Consider the following 21,737-nt stretch of genomic DNA (forward strand, 5'->3'; position numbering starts at 1 on the left):
ATAAAGGATTTATTGCAATAATTATGTTTCAGTAGCCCATATAACCAGGAAGTGGGCTATAGTGGAGAACATTAGAGAAAAGAATATCTTTAATGTAAACTCTTCATGATGATGTGGATTTCTTTGGTGGAATATAGACATACTTCAGATTTGCCAGAATTCTAAGTTGCAACTTCAGTATCAGAGGCTGTTTGTCAAGTACAGTGGTAAAACCATAATGAAATTGAAAATTATATAATCAGACCTGCAAATGAACAAAATGTTGAGAGGATGAGCTAAATGCTCTCTCTCTTGCAAGAAACTCTTGAGCGTCCCTAAACTATTTCAACAAACACCGTTCCGATATACATGCATCTTCCAAGGTCCAAAGCAGCCAGAGATGCTGACACCATTTCACAAGTTGAAGCAATCTTTAGACAATTCCCATAAATGTGAATTTAAATGCCACATATTTAAATGTACATCTTATATATGTCGAAATTCAAATGACATAGGCTTGGGGTAGGAGGTTTGGCTTTGCAATTTGATTATTATTATTATGAGGAATGACTGCATCAAAATTAACATCTTCCTACCAATTTTATTCATTTTTCCTTTTCTATTTTATTTCTGGCGTACCTGAGTTGCAGCATGGGCCTCTGAAAGCAGAAGTCTTGCTGGCTGATACAAGCCCAGCTGAATTAGTACTTCAGCTTTTTCTATCCACAAGTGAGGGAAAGAAAGTGCACTCAGTCCTTTTCCTGTTACTGCATTTAACTCAAAAAACTGAAAAATAACAAAACATTACACATTCATAAATGTCAAAGCTAAGCTAGATAAAAATTGTTAGTAACTATCATATTTAAATATTGATATATCCCACAGACCATCTCTATTCTAACTTTTAAGTTCAACAATACATAGCAGGAAGAATGGGTTTACTTAGAGATTTGGATTTTATAATCCTCAAAAGGCATCCAACTAATAAGTATATACTATTATAACTGATTTTAGAACAGCTTAACTACTTTGATGTGCTACTGGTGTGTAGAAGCGGATTCTTGGTAATAAAGAAAACAGTCAAAGAGAAAAAATTTGCAAGAGCTAAGAAAGATGACCCAAGAGGTGCTAATAAATAGAAAAAAAAGATACTTTATGTGGAATGGAAAATTATACAAAGAGAGCAAAATGATACGCTGAAAACAAGGACAAAATTGCCATAATAAAGAAGGAAGTGGAAGTAAGCTTTAAGAATATCAGTAAGCCAATTATCTTCCTAAAGAAGAGACAGAAAAGACAGAGCTGAAATACTTAAATTCCTTTAAAACAATGTGTAAGAAGGAGCAAAACAGTATGGAGCAATGTAATCGAGAGAGGAATACAATGTCTTTTTTGCTTCTCAGTCTTTTCCACTGATTTGCATCAATCCCAAATTCTGTCTGTAAAAAAGTAGTTTTGCTTCGTATGGACACAGCCTCTATCCTTGTAGGCGTTCCACAATACAGTAATACCCAGGCAAACCCAGCTCACATTCAGTGGATGCCTGCCACCAGAATTTAAGTAATACACATCTGCAATGATTTTTTGTGTTCATGTGTTTCTCAAGAATAAAATTATTTAAAAACAAACTATCAAGCATATTAAAGTAAAAAGTGAAGAGTAATTATTAAAGAAGCTATAGCAGAAATAAAAACCTTTTCACTTGAAGTAAGGATATTCTCATCTCTACTACCACTGAGCTGAGCAGTGTTTTCAAAAAATGTTTTTCTTTCTTCTGTCTTAATATGTACTTTGCTTTCTTTTTTCAGTGCAATCTCCTGCCTACACCTAAATCACAAGAAAGAAGAAGTAACTTTAAGTATATTTTTAAAGTATTTCATAATGAAGTATTAGTGTGCTTGACATCTTCACCATGCGCTTACTCTGTGAATAGATACAAAACAATTACACACAGAATTTTAGGGCACAGCAAGTACACAAAATTTGTGTTAAGAGATTATGGGTTTTACTAATTTTTATCCCCCAACAACAATTATCAACTCTAGAGAAAAAAACCCCCACTAAACAGCCTCTGTAGTGAGAATACATACATTGCTTGTTCTGATTCACTGATGTACGCTTCTCCTGCAGCATTCTCGTGATACAAAGATGCCTGACACAGTTTTAGGTCTGAACATATCAGGGCAATTCTAAGGAAAAGAAGAAACGTTTAAGAAATTATTATAATCTTTCATATGTTGCTTTACATAAACAGAATCACAGAATCACTAGGCTGGAAAAGACCTTTGAGATCATTGAGTCTGACCATATTTGTCCTATATCCCTGAGCACCTCATGTACCTGTCTTTTAAATCCATCCGGGGTCAGTGACTCAAACACCTCCCCGGGCAGCCCTGTACACACCTGTCTGGCAAAGCTTGGCTGCCAATCAGTTTCCTATTAATAAATAGCATCAGGGTTTTAACACTCATTTTAACACTCAAACACAGCATTCCATCCGCTGCTACAAAAGAAGTTAACTCCATCTTGACTGAAACCAGGACAATAAATCACTTTTAGTCTTGTAAGACAGTAACTCAATAATCAAGTGGCAACTCAGATGAACACAAAACACATTTGTGTACACAAATATTTATCTATACTGTTACGTGGGGCTTCAAGCATTTTAAAAATACTTAGTGCAGCATTTAATAAACTATCATGAATTAAGCAATTACTGCTTAGAACTGTTAACTATTAAGCAAACATTATGTAATACATTTCAAAAAACCATGAGGAAATTTTTCAGCTAAAACAGCAATTTGCCATTGTTTGACTGTTAAATATTTTTGAATCAAAACTTTTAGGGCTAATCATCCATAAAAGTTATAGAAATTTGGTCACAAAGGCAAATGTCTATAAAAGAGAATGCACTTACTTGGGGTATTTATTCAGGTTCTTAAGCCAAAAGTCAAAAGACATAGTTAAAACATCAAATGAATAGCTGGCACCGTAGTTACACAAGACATCCTGAAATATTGTATTACAATATAATCTCATACAATCTCACCTGCCAGATATGGATGATACAGATAAGCCTATTCACAGAATCACAGTTGATTAAAACTCTATTAAAATGTATAAAAAGGAATAAAAAAACCCCAAACCAATGCAAATATAAAACCTTAAGTCACAAAAAGCCTTGTTAGTATTTAGTGAAATATTAATGGATGGTCCACTCCATTCAGTTAATAAAGGATACAAACCGAAGGTGATAGAGATCAGATAAACTTCTACATTCCACAACTTCATTAGCAATAACTTCAGCTAGCTGAAAGATGGGAAGAATCAAGTGGGGGCAAAAAATTGTGTGTAGTTCTTTAGATAAAAGGTCCATAAAATACAAAGTGCAAGTCTGAAAAGAAATAATTTTTAAAATTTAATCAGTATAAACATAATTTTGTAGACAATAAATTTTTAATTAATGATTCCATCCTGAGTTCCAAACTTTACTTAACCTCCCCCGCCCCCGAGATCATTCCAGCTGAAAAAGCAGCAAGGTGCACAGAAAGTCAGTACATTTATTCTGTAAGTTATGTCCATTCCAGAATGCAGAGTACTGATCAACACTTTTTGAAGTATTAATGAATACGATGACAAGGGATATTTCTTGACAGCTCTCTGAACATACTCTTTATTGCAGACAGAAAAAACTAAAAAGCAACATAGTTCTATGCTACTCTCTTTTTTTCCTAACCAATGCTCTAGAATTTTTAAGAGAATGCTTACAGGTTTGGGGAAATTATCCCAGTTAATACCGTAATTACTTGTTTTCTGTTTAAAACTATTCCTGATTTCACTGGGACAGTCATAATGAGCCCATTCTTCCACATTTGCTGGTAAGGTATCAATCGATCCTTTTGCTTTAAGCTTCTCTTTCACAGCAGAACTTTTAACCTATATAAAAAATAAGGACATTTATGAGACCAAACTAACATTCTTGTTTGTATTAAATATTCAGCTAACATTAAAAAACCCTCCAACTTATCTGTTTGATATGCTCTGAAGTTTGGGGCAAAGTACTTGACCTCTAGACTGTTAGTTTTACCAAACAGGAGTATTTTGACCAATGCAACAAAAAAAGAAAAGTACACTTAGATTTATCACCTGTCAAATCTATGTGACCAAGAGTGAAGGTCTCACACAGAAATTCTTCACAGGTTATAAGAGTCTTTACAGGAAAGCACCTGAACTATTTCCCAAATAAGCCCAGGGAAACATCTCTTAGAAAGAGATGAGTGTTTTAATTCCACAGGAAAGGGGTTCTTACTTGTTCCTTTTTCTTTTTGTCCTTCTCTTTTTTAGGACTAATTAGTGACTGTTCCTTCTGAGGAGCTGTAAGTTGCGGAGGCTTTGATAATACATTTGTCATAGCTCCTGATGCTGACAATGACACCTAGATAAAAACATCGTTCCACTTAATAATTTTCAGTAACAATGACAATTTCTAGTAGTAATGATTATTCTCTCTAAAACACTGTTCCTAAGAGAAATGATTTTCTTGTTTAATCCTTAAACCTGAGTAAGTATACTAACTATACCATAAAATTGGAAAGTTAAAAGACATAGTTAAAACATCAAATGAATAGGTGGCACTGTAGTTACACAAGACATCTTGAAATATTATATTACAATAAAATCTTATACAATCTCACCTGCCAGATACGGATGATACAAGCATATGCCATCAAACAGTGCTGCTGATGAGATGGAGAACTATGACCAGAAATTAAAGCAAATAATGTCTGTGCTCTAAACAAAGCTTCCAGTTGTTTAATATTACTCAAATCTTCCAAAGTAATTTGGGGCACGGTATCATTTGCTCCAAAGTCTATCTTCGAATTTTCTGTAGGTGAAAATTTTGGTATGGTATTTTTTAATGTTAAAAACCAAAGAACATGATCGCAGAGACAGTATTGAAAAAACTGTTCCACAGTTTAAATTTCTGAAGTGAAAATAAAAATGTTTATAAAAAAACCAGAAAAATGGAAATCCATCTATTGAAGATGTTCTTATGATGATGCAATACTACTTGTACCATGTTTGCAATTAATAACGAAACAGTTACACATATTAAATGATTCAAGTCTGACACAGAAATGAAATCCACAGCAAGCACACTTTAACTGTGTTTTCTCAAAAACAGATCTGGGTGAAAGAGAGTCTAGCTTATTTATTTCAGCCACTTAAGTAGTGTGGCAGCCAAATAAAAATCCTCTTGACCCTGATGTAGCAGTTGTCCTGGTTTCAGCCTAAACCCTAAAATACTAGATATAGTCAAGGAAAGAAACAGACATAGGTACCCAAATCTTGGCACAGAAACCATCTCCTATAGTTACACCTGGCCCTCCATGAGGATGCACTTGAAACGAACTGTCTTCTGGTAGCATCTCACACCTCAGGAACCCCTACGTCAGACAGGAGCTGTATCTTACTGTACCAAGAGATGCGGGGAAGGTCTCCATGGCATGTCGCAGAATTCACAGACACATTTAAGCTAGCCTTGAACAAGTAACAGTGAATACTGGCCAAAGTATAGCCAAGCTGGTGCCATTCTCTGTGGTAACTAAGTTGTAAATGAAAAATGTCTCTTCCATTTGCTGCTGAGAAATTTCTCTGAATGATATACACCTTTTACATACCTTCTTCTTGTGAGGTCTGCATAGAAAATTTCATGTGTAGCAAGAGATCTACTACCCAGTCCAGAGGTTTAATAACCTCACTGAGGGGAAACTGGTTACAATATAACCATTCGGAAAATGCCATCAGACAATCAATTTTCTGCCATTCATTTTCTTGTTTCTATAAACATAATAAAGCAAAGGTTTGTTTACATCTGGTTAACCATCAAAATTATATTCAAAATTTCAATATAGTCTTAACAGAAGCAAAAAATAGTAATTGGACAGTGAGCAGTCTGTCAACACATAATCAGAGTTACGCCGAACAGAATGGAACAAAGAATTCTACCAGTTAATTCTTTGCTTTATCAAAACCTCTTGCAATTGGCTAATCATAGTCATTTTTCATTAACAGGACTCAAATGAACTGGCTACCAAGATTCAACCACACAGTTTTCCAACTGAAGAGCAATTTCAAAGCTATAAAGCCTAATGGTCAAGTTTTGTATCAGTAATAGTGTGGTCAGCAGGACCAGGGCATTGATCGACCCCCTTCACTGGGTACTGGTGATGCTGTGCCTTGAGTGCTGTGTTCAGGTTTGGTCCCCTCACTATAAGGACATCAAGGTGCTGGAGCAGATCCAGAGAAGGGCAACAAAGCTAATTAAGTGTTTAGAGCACAAGTCTGATGAGGAACAGCTGAGAGAACTGGGGTAGGTTAGTTTGGTGAAGAGCCTGATAGGAGATCTTCTCATGCTCTACAGGTCCCTGGGGGGTGTGTGTGTGTGTGTGTGTGTGTGTGTGTGTGTGGTGTGTGTGTGTGGTGTGTGTGTGTGGGTGGGTGTGTGTGGGTGTGTGTGGGTGTGTGTGGGTGTGTGTGGGTGTGTGTGGGTGTGGGGGTGTGTGTGTGTGGGGGGGGGTGTGTGGGGGTGTGTGGGTGTGTGGGTGTGTGTGTGTGTGTGTGTGTGTGTGTGTGTGTGTGTGAACCCCCTCTCCCAAGTAACAACCAATAGGACAAGAGCAAATGGCCTGAAGTTGTGCCAGGAGAGGTTTAGATTGGATATTAGGTAAGATGCCTTCCCCCAAAGGGCTGTTGAGCACGGGACCAGGCTGCCCAGGGCAGTGTGAGTGTCACCATCCCTGGGGGGATTTAAAAGACGTGTAGATGTGCTGCTCAGGTGCATGGGTTAGTGGTGGGCTTGGCAGTGCTGGGCTAGCAGTTGGACTTGATAATCTCAAAGCTCTTTTCTATGATTCTAAGTATATGGCCTTCCTACCAGTACCATTATGTACCTGCAATCTCATGAATCACTTGAGAAACATCATTCTATCAGCGTTTGAACATAACAGTAAAAACCAACAAACCTGTAAGGCAATGACTGCATTCTGGAAACAGCTGAGCTGTTCAGCAGTGCTTCTGGAGACTGTTACCAAATGATGCCACATATATGACAAATATTCTTCACCTTCATCTCTGCACTTCTGAACGTCCATCATAAAACTGCATCCTAATCTTGCCTTCACTGTCACTATATACTTAAAAATCAGGCTAGAAAATGACAAAATTAAATTGCAAATTACTTGCATCTGTACCTGTAAAGTAACCCTGTATTCACAGGGTTACAGACATCTTAGCTCATATCAGCATAGTACAGACACATAAAGTTCATAAACTGACATAAAAGTGCACAAGTCTTTGAACTCAGATAAGCCTATGTAAACAGTACTCCAGATAATTCAGTTTCCATTTAATGTAAGTGGGTTAAAACTAGGAAAATGAAAGTTTCTGCTATATAGCTGCAGTTTATGCACTTATTTTCTTGCAAAAGATACTACTTCTATACAAGTTTTTTAAAAATGGAATTTACAAATATTATGAACAGACTAATGATAAAAAGAACCACCAATGTATGTCTTTTTTCATCAATAAGACACAAAAGTGTTCTGTTATAAGAACTGACAGGCTGACAACAATCATAGTATCTTCCCAATGAAAAATTAATACAGTTTTATACTTCTCAAGAATCAGGATACTTATTTTAATAAAAATAAATCAACCAACTTACAGCCTGTGTCTTGTCTCAGGCAAAACTTTAATAGCTTCATTCAGGACTTTTAGCGCTGCATTCCAATCAGCTTTATCAGCATGTGTGTGGAATAATAACCCATATAAGAAGATTCTTAATGTCAGATCTTCCTCAGAACCTTTGAAGTATAACGAAATATTAATTAATATACTGCAGAATTAGAATAATGACCTTACAAAATACTGAGGGGTTTTATTACTAGATCAAAAGAATGAAGAACATGCCTGGGAGAGAGCACCCGACTGATAGCTCAATACTTGGAAAATCCTTCGTAATCCACTGATGCAACTGCACCGCGTCTTTCTTCTGCTAGTGAGACAAAAAAAACCAACTAAGACCAGACCCTTTTGGTTAACACGTATCTGTAAGCATTACTGTACTTCTGTTTCATTTGTAAACCCATGAATATGATTAATGGCTAATGATTAACTATTAATCTGTTACTTAAATAGCTACTTGTGCAGGAGGTGAAAAGCACAGCCATTTCTCCAAACTGAGTTCTGTAACAAAAAACCAACAGAGCAGTAACAGCTTATTATGTTAGGCTATTTTCAGGTCATGTTTGAAACATGATTTAGTATCTCAACCCATTTTGCTTATAGCTGGCTTTACTTGTGAAATTTGACCACTGGAGTCCTCATCCAAATGTAAGAGACATGGTAACTGTTTTCTCCCTTTCCCCTCCCATTTTGCAATTTCAAAGATAATTTCACTATCTTGTTTCATAAATAGATCCATATAGAGTTCTACTGATGCACTGGCCATTGAATACATAATAAATTATCTCAGCTGCAGCTACAACTTTTGGGTAATCATTCCATTATCATCATCAAAGGTTTATCAGATTCGATCCAATCATCATTTACTTCCACAAAGGCACAAAGTTTCACTAATCTTGTGGTCTTCCATGATGGAGTTACTGCATCAGTGGACAAAAGTAGAGCTATCAATGTCACCTACCTAGATTTCTGCAAGACCTTTGATATGGTCCCCCACAAACTTATTGCTGCTAAATCTGAGATGTGCTGTTACATGAATAAGGAAGTGTCTGGATGGCCACATCAAAGAATTACAGTCAATGGCTCAATGTGCAAGTGGAAACCAGTAATGAGTAGCATCCCTCAAGGGTCTGTACTGGGACCAATGCCATTTAATATCTTCATCAGTAACACAGACAATGGGATTAAGAGTACACTCAGAAAACTTGCTGGTGACACCCAGATAAGTGGTGCAGTTGATTCACGAGAGGGAGAGATCCTGACAGGCTTGAAGAGTGGGCTTGTGTGAACCTCATGGAATTCAACAAGGCCAAGTGTAAGGTCCTGCACATAGGTCAAGGGAATCCCAAATAGCAGTGCAGACTGGGGCATGAACTGAGAGTAGCCCTGTGGTGAAGGACTTTAGGGTACTGCTGGATGAAAAACTGGACACGAGCTTGCAATGTGTGCTTGCAGCCCAGAGAGCCAACCATGTCCTGGGCTGCATCAAAAGAAGCATGGCCATCCAGTCAAGGGAGGCAATTCTCCCCCTCCACTGTGCTCTCACGAGATCCCAGTTGGAGTACTGCATCCAGTTCTGGGGCCCCCATCTTAGGAAAGAGGAGACCAAACAAAACAGTTCCAAATCTGAAAATTTCCTAAAACCAGAAGAAACTCCAAAAGGGAAAAGAAGAAGAGTACTTAATTCCCTGTATGTATGAATGTGTGCCATGTGATAGCAGGCAAGAAACCATATACATGTTTATGACAAATGAGTCACTTTCTTCTCTTAGAAAAGGCGTCTTCAAGTATATACTCAGAGCTTCACAGCAAACCAGTATTTTTATCATTGGTACCAATCACTAAACACAAGCACAATTAACAATAGCTATAGTCAGTCTTACCTGTTCATTTTTAGATTCTGCTTTAATTATACTCTTAAGAATTATTTCAGTAGGTTCTTTAAACTGCTCTCTGTCATGTGGAGAACCTAGCAAAGGTAAACATGTGTTCCAGAAGTGTCTAGCTGCAAACATTACAAGGGAATAATTTCTGGCTTCACCTGCATACCTGAAGAAAGTGAAGTACAGATTAATGAAAGATAACAACCCCACTCTAGCCAAAATAAAGGATTTTACTTTTACAAACATCTGGGTTTACCTGACCTAGCACCACTATGTATAATATCACAATGAGGGATTAACATAAGCTTCACAATAAACAGGTACCATATTGATGGTTTTACTGTATTTCTGTGTAATCTTAAGTCAAGAGCCTTCATTAAAAAATAGAAATCTACTCAAGAGGTTCTCACTGAAACCATTTTTGACTTCAAATCATTTTAATTTCTCACTCTAAAACCATTACAAAATAGAACTATTACTGAAATGCTACAGATTTTGGACAGTGCAGTACCACTGTAACACAAGAATATACCCCCAGATGCCTCTAGCTGGATTCAAATTGTTTCGAGCATATTCCACACAAATGTTACTTCAAATTAATAGAATTTAGTAATACTCTTGATACAACACAATACTCATGCGTGAGGAAAAGCTTTAGAATTCAGTTAAAAATGTTGTATTTGCATTAACCAATCACCCATTCCATCGTTTTACTATTTAAAAAAAAAAGACAGGTTTTGAATCTTGTGATCTTTGTCATTTTCTTGCACATTTCCATGATTATTAGAGTCCATGTGCTCACACACCTTATGTTTCAACACTAGACTTATTAAGGCCTAGATCTGCTCCCTACTTTCTGACACCCTTTTGGAATGGTCTTAAGATATATATATACACACACACACACGCTCATTCCTTCTTGAGAAAGTGCTTGTCATACCATATGAAGTTAAAATATGGAGATTCACCTGCACCATGACATCACCTCAGAGTTCTTTTATACTGGCTAGACTAACTTCATTCATCACTTGTTTTAATGATCAACAGAAGGAAAAAGTATTACAGTGTTAATTTCACAACCTACTGAGGAGTAGCTTTGCTGAAAATGACATGGAGATCTTGGTGGATAGCAAGCTGAAAAACAGCCAGCAGTGTGCTCTGGTAAAAAGTCAGCAGCATCCTGGGCTGTTTGAACAGGAAAACACAACAGACCGAGGGAATTGATTCTTACCCCTGAGAGGAAAGGCTGGGTACAGGGCTAGTTCAGCATGAAAGGTTGGCTTTGGGTGACATAATAAGAAGAATTTTCTTAATAACCTAACGAAGTTAGTGAGAAGCAGCAGCCAGGCTCTTCACAGTGGATGGCAGGACAAGTGACAATGAGCGTAAGTTGAAGTAAGAAAGGTTCAAATTGGATATAAGCAGAAACTTTTCCCCCATGAGTACAGTGATGCAGGTTCCTCACGGAGGGTATGCAGTCTCCATTCCTGCAGGATTTCAAGACCAGACTGGACAAAGCCCTGGGCTGGCCGGCCCTGCTTTGAGCTGGTCTCTTCCCACCCCAGTTTCATACGATCCTATGACATTACAAGATCAGCTATGTGGAAGATACAGTACTTGATAAATGTACTAAACTAAAAATCAGTCAAACCCTTTGTCAAAAAAGCATTTCAACTCAGAATTATCTGGAGTTTTATCAGTCTAGGGAGATAACATGTTGTTCCCAAATCCACAAAGCAAATTTTATGTCTGTTTTATATTGGTCATCTCTCAAAATAAAACATACCTGGCACTCTGAACAAAGGCTTCTGATGCTTCTACACGTAAATGTTTTCCTCCAGACAAATGTTCCATTATACTCTGGCCTTGTATACAGGCAGCAGTGCTTAACATTTCTTGTCTCACTCTGTTACCAGGCCTGCATAAAGGCAAATAATTCAAGAAGCGCTACTCTTACAGTCTAAGAACATACCAGTTCCTATTAATGATGCTTTCAAGTTGTTACTAAACAGACAGATGTCCATAGCTTTAGAATTTACAAATGCTTCTACAGGATTTTCTTTTAGTACCAGAAAATATTTTAAAAACTGAGTATTTTGTGAAAATATATCAGAAATTAAGTATAATTTTTACAGCTCTAATGAAAATGACCATGAAATAAGATTTTTAAATATTATCTACATTTAACAAGGGGAGAAAATAGATTTGGGATTTTCTCTCCATTATTCACTACTGTACACGTACAAAAATATTAGTCCAAAGTCAAACTTACATAACAAGCAATTAAAAACAGAAACAGTGGAAATTAGACAATTTTTGATACTATTCTTTGGAACTGGTCTCACTTATGTCTGGTGAAGTATGCACAGGAAAAACTGATTTGGATCATATTCCATTACATTTAAAAGAAAATAAGGTAGATTTTAGTCCCAGCAGATAATCAATTAAAAAAAAGTAAGTAAGCAAGTCTGGTATCTCTGGCTAATAGTGATTTTGTACGAAAAGAAGTAATATAGTTTGCACAATTTTATTTCTTACATCCTAGTTACAACGTGCAACCAGATACAGAACCGCAGACACTCTAGTCAGACAAATTCCTACTCTGTGGTGAGAACCATCATACAGCTATGATTTGCGTCCACAAGAGGACACCAGTGTTCTACAGTACAAGTTAAACAAGAAGTGTAAAATGTTTAACCTTTCTTTGTCCTGAAGCTGTGCTTTACAATGGGAAAACTAAGTTTAACTTCGATTTCTATGGAAACAGCATTGACAAGCCATGACTACTTGTCTTTACCAAACAATCAAACATTTTATCTTTTACTGGTTTGCAATTTACTAGATATGCATCAAGTAGTTTTTCAATTTCTGCAATGTTCTGGAACTATATATTTAAGGTATCTTACTGGATTTTACATATTTTTCCCCAGCTAGCAAACAACCATGAATTTCAAAGAGGTTTTTAGTAGGTAAGTTTTTTTTAAGAGAAATTATTTTACAAGAAATTACATTCAAAGTGTTTCAAACAAATTGTCATTGAATGTAGTTGACTCCTTCCTCTTTTGATAGAATTTCATTCTGGTTCTGGAGGAAAGCATACCAAAAAAGAGAAGGATTGAAGGATATCACCATTTTAAGTGACAGGACTTCACTGACAGATCTGTTCATATATAGAACCTTTTTTTCTTTTTTCCTTTGAGATCAAAGTTTTAAACTATCAATCAAGACACTGGACTTTTTAAAAAATTAGTAGCATTTCTACTGTAAGTAAATGCCATAATAAGGACCATAAAGACTGCCTGATACCAGAGCTTGGAATACAGTAGCTGCAATCACCTATTGCCACTCACAGCTCCAACTTCTTCTGTGAACTATGTAGACCCTTTGCGTATTACAGCTAGCTTAGCACTGATGCAAGGTACTAGAATAAGCTATGTTCTGCTTGGAAATCATGAAAGTGTGAACAGACCGAGATTGCCAGAGAAAAGCATTGCTTCAGAAAGTTCAGAACACTCAAATTCACATATGCGTGACAAAATTCATATATTTTCTTGAACTGGGTCCAGCAACACTGGAACTCACACTGCCTTTTATGCAGGCTACACTGCAGAGTTAAAACATCACCTGCAGTACCTTAAGCAACTGGTAATGACAGTCAGCAGCAGTAGGAAAATTTCACTTTCACCACTAACTGTACCATTTCTATGTTAAAAAATGACTGATTCACTGTTGATTATGTGATGAAATGTATTTACCATATATACTCTTTCTTCAAAACTTAGTTCAAGCATACAGCAGTATCATGCAAAATTCCACATACTCACATTCCATATTCCTCAGTATCTCTGTTGTGGAAAACATTCTCATCTGGTTGTAAAACCCTTTTGGAAAGAGTCATTACTATGTCATGGTCATGCGATACATACGCAAAGTATGTAAGTCGTGTCAGTGTCTGCAGTTCCACTAAGGAATCTGACCAATTGCACTCTAAAGCCAAATTCACTAACTGGGGAAAAAAAGAGAGGAGGAGGGTGGAGAAAGGAAAAAAAAAAAAAAAAAAAAGGAAAGAAAAGAGTTAAGAGAGTTTAAATCTCATATTTTTATCAGGCTCTTTTCTATAGCATTTACATCCCTGCAGCTGTAAGTTTTAAAGGAGATAATGGTACAATAAAAGTTTCAAAATTAATTTTGAGTCCATCCAAAACTGAAACTGAAATCACATTTGTACTATGTAACTAAAACTTGAGATCTAATAAACCAAAACCAAATACCTGACATATGCTAGGAAGACTGAAATCCATGAGACCCAAGCCATTACAGGAATACATTTCCAGACCAACAAGAAATCTTGTCATAGGATCTTGTGCTGCATCATTATTCTAAGCAGAAATAAAAAATTCATGTTAAAAAATTCACATTAACAGATCTTTCTTCCAAGTAAACATTAAGGACATAAATTAAGATGACAAGGTAGTAACAATTATGCTTGAAAACTTCCATTTGCGTTATGCATGTGTTCCTCTCTACTGTGTCCTTAAAGCAAGGGGTTTTACCTATTTATTAATTTTAATTATCATTGTGAACTCTAAGCTAAATCAGTTTCAACAACACAATGAATAGAAAGGAATTTATTAATTCAATGGAATGTATTAATTCAAAACCAACTTTTTTATACAGTATCATATGACAAACATCACTGTAACTGTTCTTGGCAACTAAAAACAGAAGATAGAGTTAAGAAATATAGACTCACTGCTATGTGCAGAGTGACGAATTCGCTGTATTCTGTAAAAATTAGTGGGAAGTACAGCCCAAATTTATTTTCACATTGTATTCAAATACATAGAAGAAAACACACATTAATAACTTCAGTCCATATTAAATGAATTTATGAATTTAATTTTAAGCATTCAAGTAGAAGTTTCAATGTTATGCAGGAATTCAGACAAAAAAATACCTCCTCCTCAGTCCAAAGTTTATCTCCGATCTGCTGCTGATTTAGCTGTTTTGCTTTCACCCACGTAGCAATGAGCTGCTGTTGTGCAGCAACAGGTACCGTTTCCTTACGTATGGTCCCAGTTGTCGCTTTTAGGGCAAATTCACAAATCTAAACACCAAGAAGAAAAAAGGCTGACACGCAAGAGAAATGTGAAAAGCTCTAGTATGTAACATGCCATCCATCAATTGTTTTTAAATTATTGCACACACACCACTGAGCCTAACAACATCTCCATACAGTCAGCCCATACAGCAAATTGAAGTTACAGTCCTCACCCCCAGCTGGTAAGGAACTTCAGTGTGCCTTTGCAGAGGACCTGTGGTTGCAGGAACTGGAAAAGACAGTAGCTTATTTTTTCCAAAAATCTCCACACTTTAATTTATATGAATTCCAACATATGAGAGCAGACCAAAAAAAGACTACAAAAAATGATGGCTTCGTACCTCTAACGCAGCTTTGATATCAGGAAGTCCTCTGGGATCTACTGAAGAAGACTGAACAACACTTGCTTTCTCATGTTTCTTTGCTGCAGCTGTTCTGCTTGTCTCTGTTGCTGCACCTTTTTTTTTCCTCTCAGCAAGCTTTGGCTTTGGAATCCAACAGAGGATTAAGCCCCGAGCCAAAGCATTACATAACATCAGCAACATCACAGTACTTCTGCAGAAGAAAGCAAAAAATTGGAAGTGAATACAGCCACAGTTACTAGAGGAAAGTAATAAAGTTTATTACCTTCAAGTAATGAACATTGCCTGAAAATCTAGATTTTTCTTAGAGACCAAAACTATGGATATTTCAAAAAAATTTTGCATTGGAATAGCAGTTAAAATGGTTAAATATACAAAACCAGCACAACTGACTTTCATAGTTTACATCATAATTAAAACTTCACTTTCCACACAGGAATAAAAAGTGTCAGACATTTAAAATATCTTTTATGATTGGTGGAATGCTATGTATAAAAATCATTAACTATATCCTGAAAAATTAACCAAAGCCAAACACCTCATATAAAACCATTTATTTAATACACTCTATTATTCCTCATACCAATCAACTGGTGAGCTGGAATTACTTTTTTTTTTAATAGAAAATACAAATAAATTGAATTACGACTCAGAGATCATTGCTGATATGTGCTAATATAAATATCAGAATTAATATGCAGGCTCTCTTCACAGTACTGGAGAACAAAGCCTTCCCTGCTGCTGGTCCTGACAGTTCACAGATTTACAGAACTGAATTCACAATCTGTCTGGTGCTGGAGTCACTGCCAATAACACGCTGAATCTCTTGGATTTTGTCCCACAGTCAGGCTTTGACTTGAGCACTCTTCTGTCACAGCCAATCATTCTGCCATTGCATTTACTACAGAACAGGATTTCTCTAAACCACTGTGGAATCTATGTTTTCATGGTCTATTGATGTGCACCATTCCCTTTCTTTTCTTCCATTTTATTTTATATTTCAGAACCAGCAGTAACCACCTTACTCTGATCACAAATATTTACAATGAACTGTAATTACAGTACAATTGAACTTCAGAGCAACTGACAGCAAGCAAATAAATGTCAAGCTGTCCTGCAAACTCAAAGTCTGAAGAAAATCTTCCTGATTATTTCTGACTAGCTTAATAAAATGCTATTTCACATGTACATGTTGCTGTTCCACAATGAAGAGAAATGAATACTGTTTAGTCTGAAGTTAATACGGCTTATAGTGAATAACAACAAATAGAAATGATTAAAAAGTCATTTTCACACCACAAAATTAAATTTATCTTCTGAACTACTCTGTAGTCAGTCCTTCTACTACTACTAAAGGCCAGAAATAAGTCTTTCACAGCACAAAGTGATTTATGGTGTTTGTAAAAATATTTTTTCTGTTTTAGAAAAAAAAGTGTGCTCATACCCAAACATCTAAACGTACCCAGTGTGTCCAACAGTCTTCATGGCTCCAAGAAGAGTCTGCAGACACTCAATAATTTCCCTCTGTCTTCCTGAAGAGATAATATGTCTGTTGTAGTTTAAGACATACACCACAGCATTGTGAACAATCCAGGCTTCATTCAATTCTTCTCCTATTTCGGCTGCACGCTGGAAGTTTTCCATAGTATACTGAGATAAGTAGTCTATCCATGAACTATAAAATTACCATGAAGAAGCTGTTATTCCAAAACTTCAACACTCAAAGGATAAACAACCACAATAAATATTTAATTGCCAGTTGCATTTATTAAGTCTTCATCTTGCATTTTACTTGAATGAGAAAATGAATTAGTTTCAATATAAAATGTGTAATCTCTGACAATCTAAAACTATTGGCTTCAAAATAGTGCATGCTTCATCCACATGTTCTGTTTAAATGCACATTATGAATCCACACATCAGTGCTAGAAATCATTAAATATCCATGACAGGGCACTGCTTGCATGCCGATACAAGTACGGCATTCCACTCAAGTGTTAAGGAGGCAACTTTTTCACTTAAATGTGCTCTTGCACTCAAAGATATCCAGATGTTCTGAAATGCTAAAGTCATTTTAAATAGAATAACACCTTTTTCATAGTCTATGCAACAGTTTTCTTCCATGGCTTTTTTTTTTTTCCTCATTATCAAGATGTATCATTACTTTGAAAGAGCAGTATCAGAAATACAGCATTGAGTGTCCAGACACAAGAGCTATGGTTAAAGTCACAAAACCAAAAGCACAACTTGACACAGGGTATTGCCATGACAACAGTGGTTCAGTGCACAGTAAACCAAAGTGCTTTTTTCCTATGACTTCTTAATCTAATTGGGTAAACTCAAAACCAGCTTACTAGCAAATTTGGAACAGAATCCTCATTATCTTTCCCCCTTGGTTCTGATCTGCTCATGCATTTCCCCATTTTCAAAAACATTTGCAGCAGACAGTGTGGGAAACTTTACTTAATCTTTTGATTTAATGAACAGACTCTGGACATGACCAGTGCCACAATAAGGCCAACATTAATATGGATGTGAACAGAAGATTATTTAAGTATCTTCAGAATTCTCCCCCCTCCCCTTCACAAGAAATAATTGCATGAGATCAGAAAAAAACCCAGTAGTGGCTAAGTTCTACTCTCCCTTACTCATTTCAGTTGGTTGGATGGAACAGACTAGTTTCTCAAACTGAAGTAATTCATTGTATGCATTCAGGTACTCAGACATCATTACAGTCATAGGAACTATAAAGCAAAACAAAGACTTTTTGATTTGGGGAAATTTATTTTTAAATGTAGAATTTCATGGTCTAAGTGTCAATATAATACAATTTTAAGTTTTTAAGGTTGAGGTACTAGCAGTTTCAGAGAAAGAAATATTAAATGAAACACAAAAAGCACATTTCAGAATGAAAACAAACAAGACAAAATATTTCAAACTATTTTTAAAGATTATTTAACGTTTTGTTATTATCATCTCTGTGTGATGATAACAATTTGTTAGAGTTATCAGGTCTTGTTATATATTAAAGAAAATCACCTATATGTTTGCCATTCTGGATTGCTTTCAGGAAGATATGAAATACATCCTGGATTATCCTGGCTTGTGTCTTCTGGAGGTACCGCACGATCATTCAGTTCAATTCCCTGCAATCTTAATAAGTGAACAGTTGCCTGAAAAGATACAGAGAAATAAATTTTCTACCCATGTTATCATTGTGAAAAAAGACTGTGACTTAATGTTGTTATCTCTTCAAGAATTAAAAAAATATAAACTGCCTTTCCAGATGTTGTACAGGCGAAATACAATGTAAAATAGTTCATAATCTTCCAATTACCTAGAGATAATTTTACTAATTTAATTAAGGAAAAAAATTAATCATGTCAGAACATTAAGAATCCAGAAATATAATTTTACATCAGACATTTACAATAAAATCCCTTATAAAAAGGTGTTATCACCACCTGCAGTGAAACTACTGCTTCAGTTACTTTCACATAGTATTTTAAAAAAGACACTACACAAAACTACTTCCTTTAGTTTCTATGGAAATAGACAATAAACTAAAAATTCCAGTGATTTCAGATTTATACATTAAATTATGCATTAAAAACACTACATGAAACAAATATGAGTAACAGCTGGATAGTTTATTTACCTCTGCATTAATGAATCGTATTTCTGCTAATATTCTGAGTAAATCTCTTTCAAAAGAGACGGATTTAGCAAGTAGCGATGATTCTCCCGGTAAGCTGTTACCCTGATCATCATCCATCACAGTCATACTAGCTTTCTTCTTCTGTGCTATAAAGAAACAATAATTCCCTTATTATTATTATTATTACCACGTGAATAAAAAAAAAAAATCACCTTCATTTTAAAATTTAAAATCACTACACATTCATAAATCCACCAGAAAATGCCGAGTACACATGTAAAATTATTTAATTCAACTATTTTTTCATCAGTACAATATATTGTACTCAAACCCAGTTCTTCTCAGGTAATGCTGAGGTATTGGCTACCTGTCATGAACCATTTGTGCATAAATTAAAGTATTTGCAGCAAACTTCCTCAAGTCATAACATGCATACTGAAAGTACATTAGTATGAATATAAACCACAGCCTCTAGTTGAATGTTATGGCTTCAGTGGAAGAGAAGCACTGAACACTATGTAGTGGAGAAAGTCTCAGTGTGCTTGAATTATAGATGAGGCTGACTTTCTGGCAACACACACAACAATAAAGTGAAAAGGAGCATTATATTTCTTTGGTTTAATAATGAAGAGTAAGGAGCAAGATTATTTTAATATAAACCCAAAGAGATTTTAATATAAGCCCAAAGAGCAAGCATAAAAGCTGTCACAGTGGGTTGCCTCTATATTGTTGGCCAACAATAGGTGTTTGAGGGAAAGCATAAAAAGTAGGATACACAAAGCTACTTCTTCTCCTGGCCTATCTTCACAGCTTCGCAAAACCTATTTTCTTGGATAGGGAGGTACATTCCATAAGAACTTTTCTTGAGCACTGATGAAATGCTTCTGAAGGCAAAGTGGTTCCAGTAGAAAAATGTATTGACTGATTTCTAGATTCAGAGGTAGAAGACACCAACATGCAATGACAGACAAGAGTCTCAAGGGATTTTTAGAATGGGAGGGAAGAAAATAGTAATACTGGCTGATGCCTTCAACCAACCCTTCAACCAACTCTAACAAGTGAGGAGAAAAGTTCTTCTTATAACATTCAAAATAACTCATTCACTTACTTTTTTTAGGCTTTGTTTCTTTCCTAAACAAGGTATCGTCATATAGGAGACAAAACCTGCATGCTGCGCGGCAGACATCCCACACTTCTTGTTTACGTGCAACTTTTGCCAAATCTGCCCAAGGAATAATTCTACCAAAGAAAAAGCCTACGTAAAATTACTTTTTAAGTAGGATTATCTTCCACACTTCAGGATCATAAAAAAAAAATCACATCAATAATGATGTCCGTCATAAATACAATGTTAAATCTAATAAAAATAAATTGAAGATTTCTTATCAGTAGTAAAGATATAACAGTTACTTTATTAATTTTTTTAAAAATCCCCTCATATATCAAGAGTGGGATGAAATTATTGTTTTGGATAGTAACTATCCTAAAATTTCAAAACGTGTATGACACCCCTAATTATCTATCTTATAAAATAAACCACACTCAATATTACAAAACTGATGTTGAGAAATTCAAAGTAAGTCTGGGAAACAGGTTTATATTCAGAATTTTTTAGAGAATCATTTAAATGGGAATTTTTAGTGCAGCAAAAAGGAAAAAACTACTTCAAAATAAAGAATGACAAAATGATACATACATAGTCAGAACAAAACCTGTGACATTCCTACAGATGAATCTTTCTGACTCTCAGAATAGACTATTTAATTTCTTTATCAAAATAAGATTTTGTATGCGATGCCCAAAGAAGCTGTGGTTGCCCCTGGATCCCTGGCAGGGAAGCTTTCCCATTAGAGACTTTTACCCAAGATTAAAGAGACACATTTGACTATTGTAATTACCTCTCTCTGTTATTGTCATTTAAGTGTTTCAAATGTTCAGCAACTTTCTCCACGCTTTTAATATGATGCTGTGCTTTTGCACAGAGGTAGCTTATATGACTCCCACTTTTACCTGAGAAAACTTAGCAAAGAAAAATAAAATTAAGGTAGTTTTTAAGTATTAGAAATGAAAAAATCCACATGAAGGGTATTAATTTAATATATAAGTACTTTCTGAAATCCCGCCCTTTTTTCAGTCCTTCAAGCTTCTCCAAAACTAACCAACACTAACAAATATCCCACACCCCACCAGCACCGAGTCTGTTTTTCCTCTATCTTCAGATATAGTTGTCCCATACAAAAACTAATTTATACTTGCTTAGCCTCCAAATATCTGAAGTACCCCTCCTTTCGGACCACACCTGTAATTCTCTAACTAGCCTCAGTCTAGAGTAAATGGATGAAGTAATACGTAAAGCTCATATTCATGCTGAATTTTAAGAACACATCTAGTCAAACACTTTTCCAACAATATTAGGGTTTTTTTTTTTGTTTGACAATACTCACTTTCACTTAGTTAGCAAGATATTGGGCAAAAATATTAAACAAATAATCAACACAGAAAAATGATGCGAGAAACAGGTTGGTCCAGAGTTAGAAAGTTACTCCACTGGTACAGGATAATTTCTTGCAGTGTAACGACACAGAGGAGATGCTTTGCTTTAGAATACAAGTAACATGATGTGCCTGGGAAATTCGATGAATCTGTATGTTCACTTGAAACTAAGTGATGATCCCTGACATAAGGGCCAAATAATAGCAGCAAATACATGTAACATATTTCTGGATTTAGAGTGTGAGAGTGCGTGTGTGAGAGTGTGTGTGTGCACGCGCCTGTGTGAAAAGGCGAAGACATCAAATATTTTTGTACTGCATTATCCAGTCTATGATGAGGCTGTGTTGCCTAACTACATATATAGATCAACTGACAGAAATTGTTCAGTGTAACACATGACAGCAATATCATGTAAGGTTTCAGGGTAAAGATTTGTGGATTAAAAACACACGATGTTCTCTGGATCTATGGGTAAAGTCTTGTTAAATTAGGCCGCATATACATCAAAAAATAAT

General features: G+C 35.8%; 1 protein-coding gene across 1 annotated transcript in view; it reads right to left on the minus strand.

The window, feature by feature from the left end:
* CFAP46 (cilia and flagella associated protein 46) overlaps window positions 1-21,737 on the minus strand; it is a gene marked incomplete at both ends in the record, with an annotated part of 62,698 nt that overhangs the window by 23,976 nt on the left and 16,985 nt on the right. The window contains 22 exons of the mRNA XM_084264654.1: window positions 619-765; window positions 1,021-1,039; window positions 2,070-2,168; window positions 3,225-3,373; window positions 3,748-3,915; window positions 4,289-4,414; window positions 4,674-4,864; window positions 5,661-5,820; window positions 7,071-7,188; window positions 7,706-7,844; window positions 7,984-8,035; window positions 9,609-9,774; window positions 11,395-11,526; window positions 13,433-13,614; window positions 13,880-13,987; window positions 14,566-14,715; window positions 15,051-15,264; window positions 16,534-16,746; window positions 18,111-18,244; window positions 18,730-18,875; window positions 19,838-19,968; window positions 20,628-20,748. Coding sequence (XP_084120780.1) covers window positions 619-765; window positions 1,021-1,039; window positions 2,070-2,168; window positions 3,225-3,373; window positions 3,748-3,915; window positions 4,289-4,414; window positions 4,674-4,864; window positions 5,661-5,820; window positions 7,071-7,188; window positions 7,706-7,844; window positions 7,984-8,035; window positions 9,609-9,774; window positions 11,395-11,526; window positions 13,433-13,614; window positions 13,880-13,987; window positions 14,566-14,715; window positions 15,051-15,264; window positions 16,534-16,746; window positions 18,111-18,244; window positions 18,730-18,875; window positions 19,838-19,968; window positions 20,628-20,748 — 3,065 coding nt within the window. The remainder of the gene's footprint in view (window positions 1-618; window positions 766-1,020; window positions 1,040-2,069; window positions 2,169-3,224; window positions 3,374-3,747; window positions 3,916-4,288; window positions 4,415-4,673; window positions 4,865-5,660; window positions 5,821-7,070; window positions 7,189-7,705; window positions 7,845-7,983; window positions 8,036-9,608; window positions 9,775-11,394; window positions 11,527-13,432; window positions 13,615-13,879; window positions 13,988-14,565; window positions 14,716-15,050; window positions 15,265-16,533; window positions 16,747-18,110; window positions 18,245-18,729; window positions 18,876-19,837; window positions 19,969-20,627; window positions 20,749-21,737) is intronic.

Source organism: Gallinula chloropus (assembly GCF_964237585.1).
Source record: "Gallinula chloropus genome assembly, chromosome: 5".
Classification (NCBI taxonomy): domain Eukaryota; kingdom Metazoa; phylum Chordata; class Aves; order Gruiformes; family Rallidae; genus Gallinula; species Gallinula chloropus.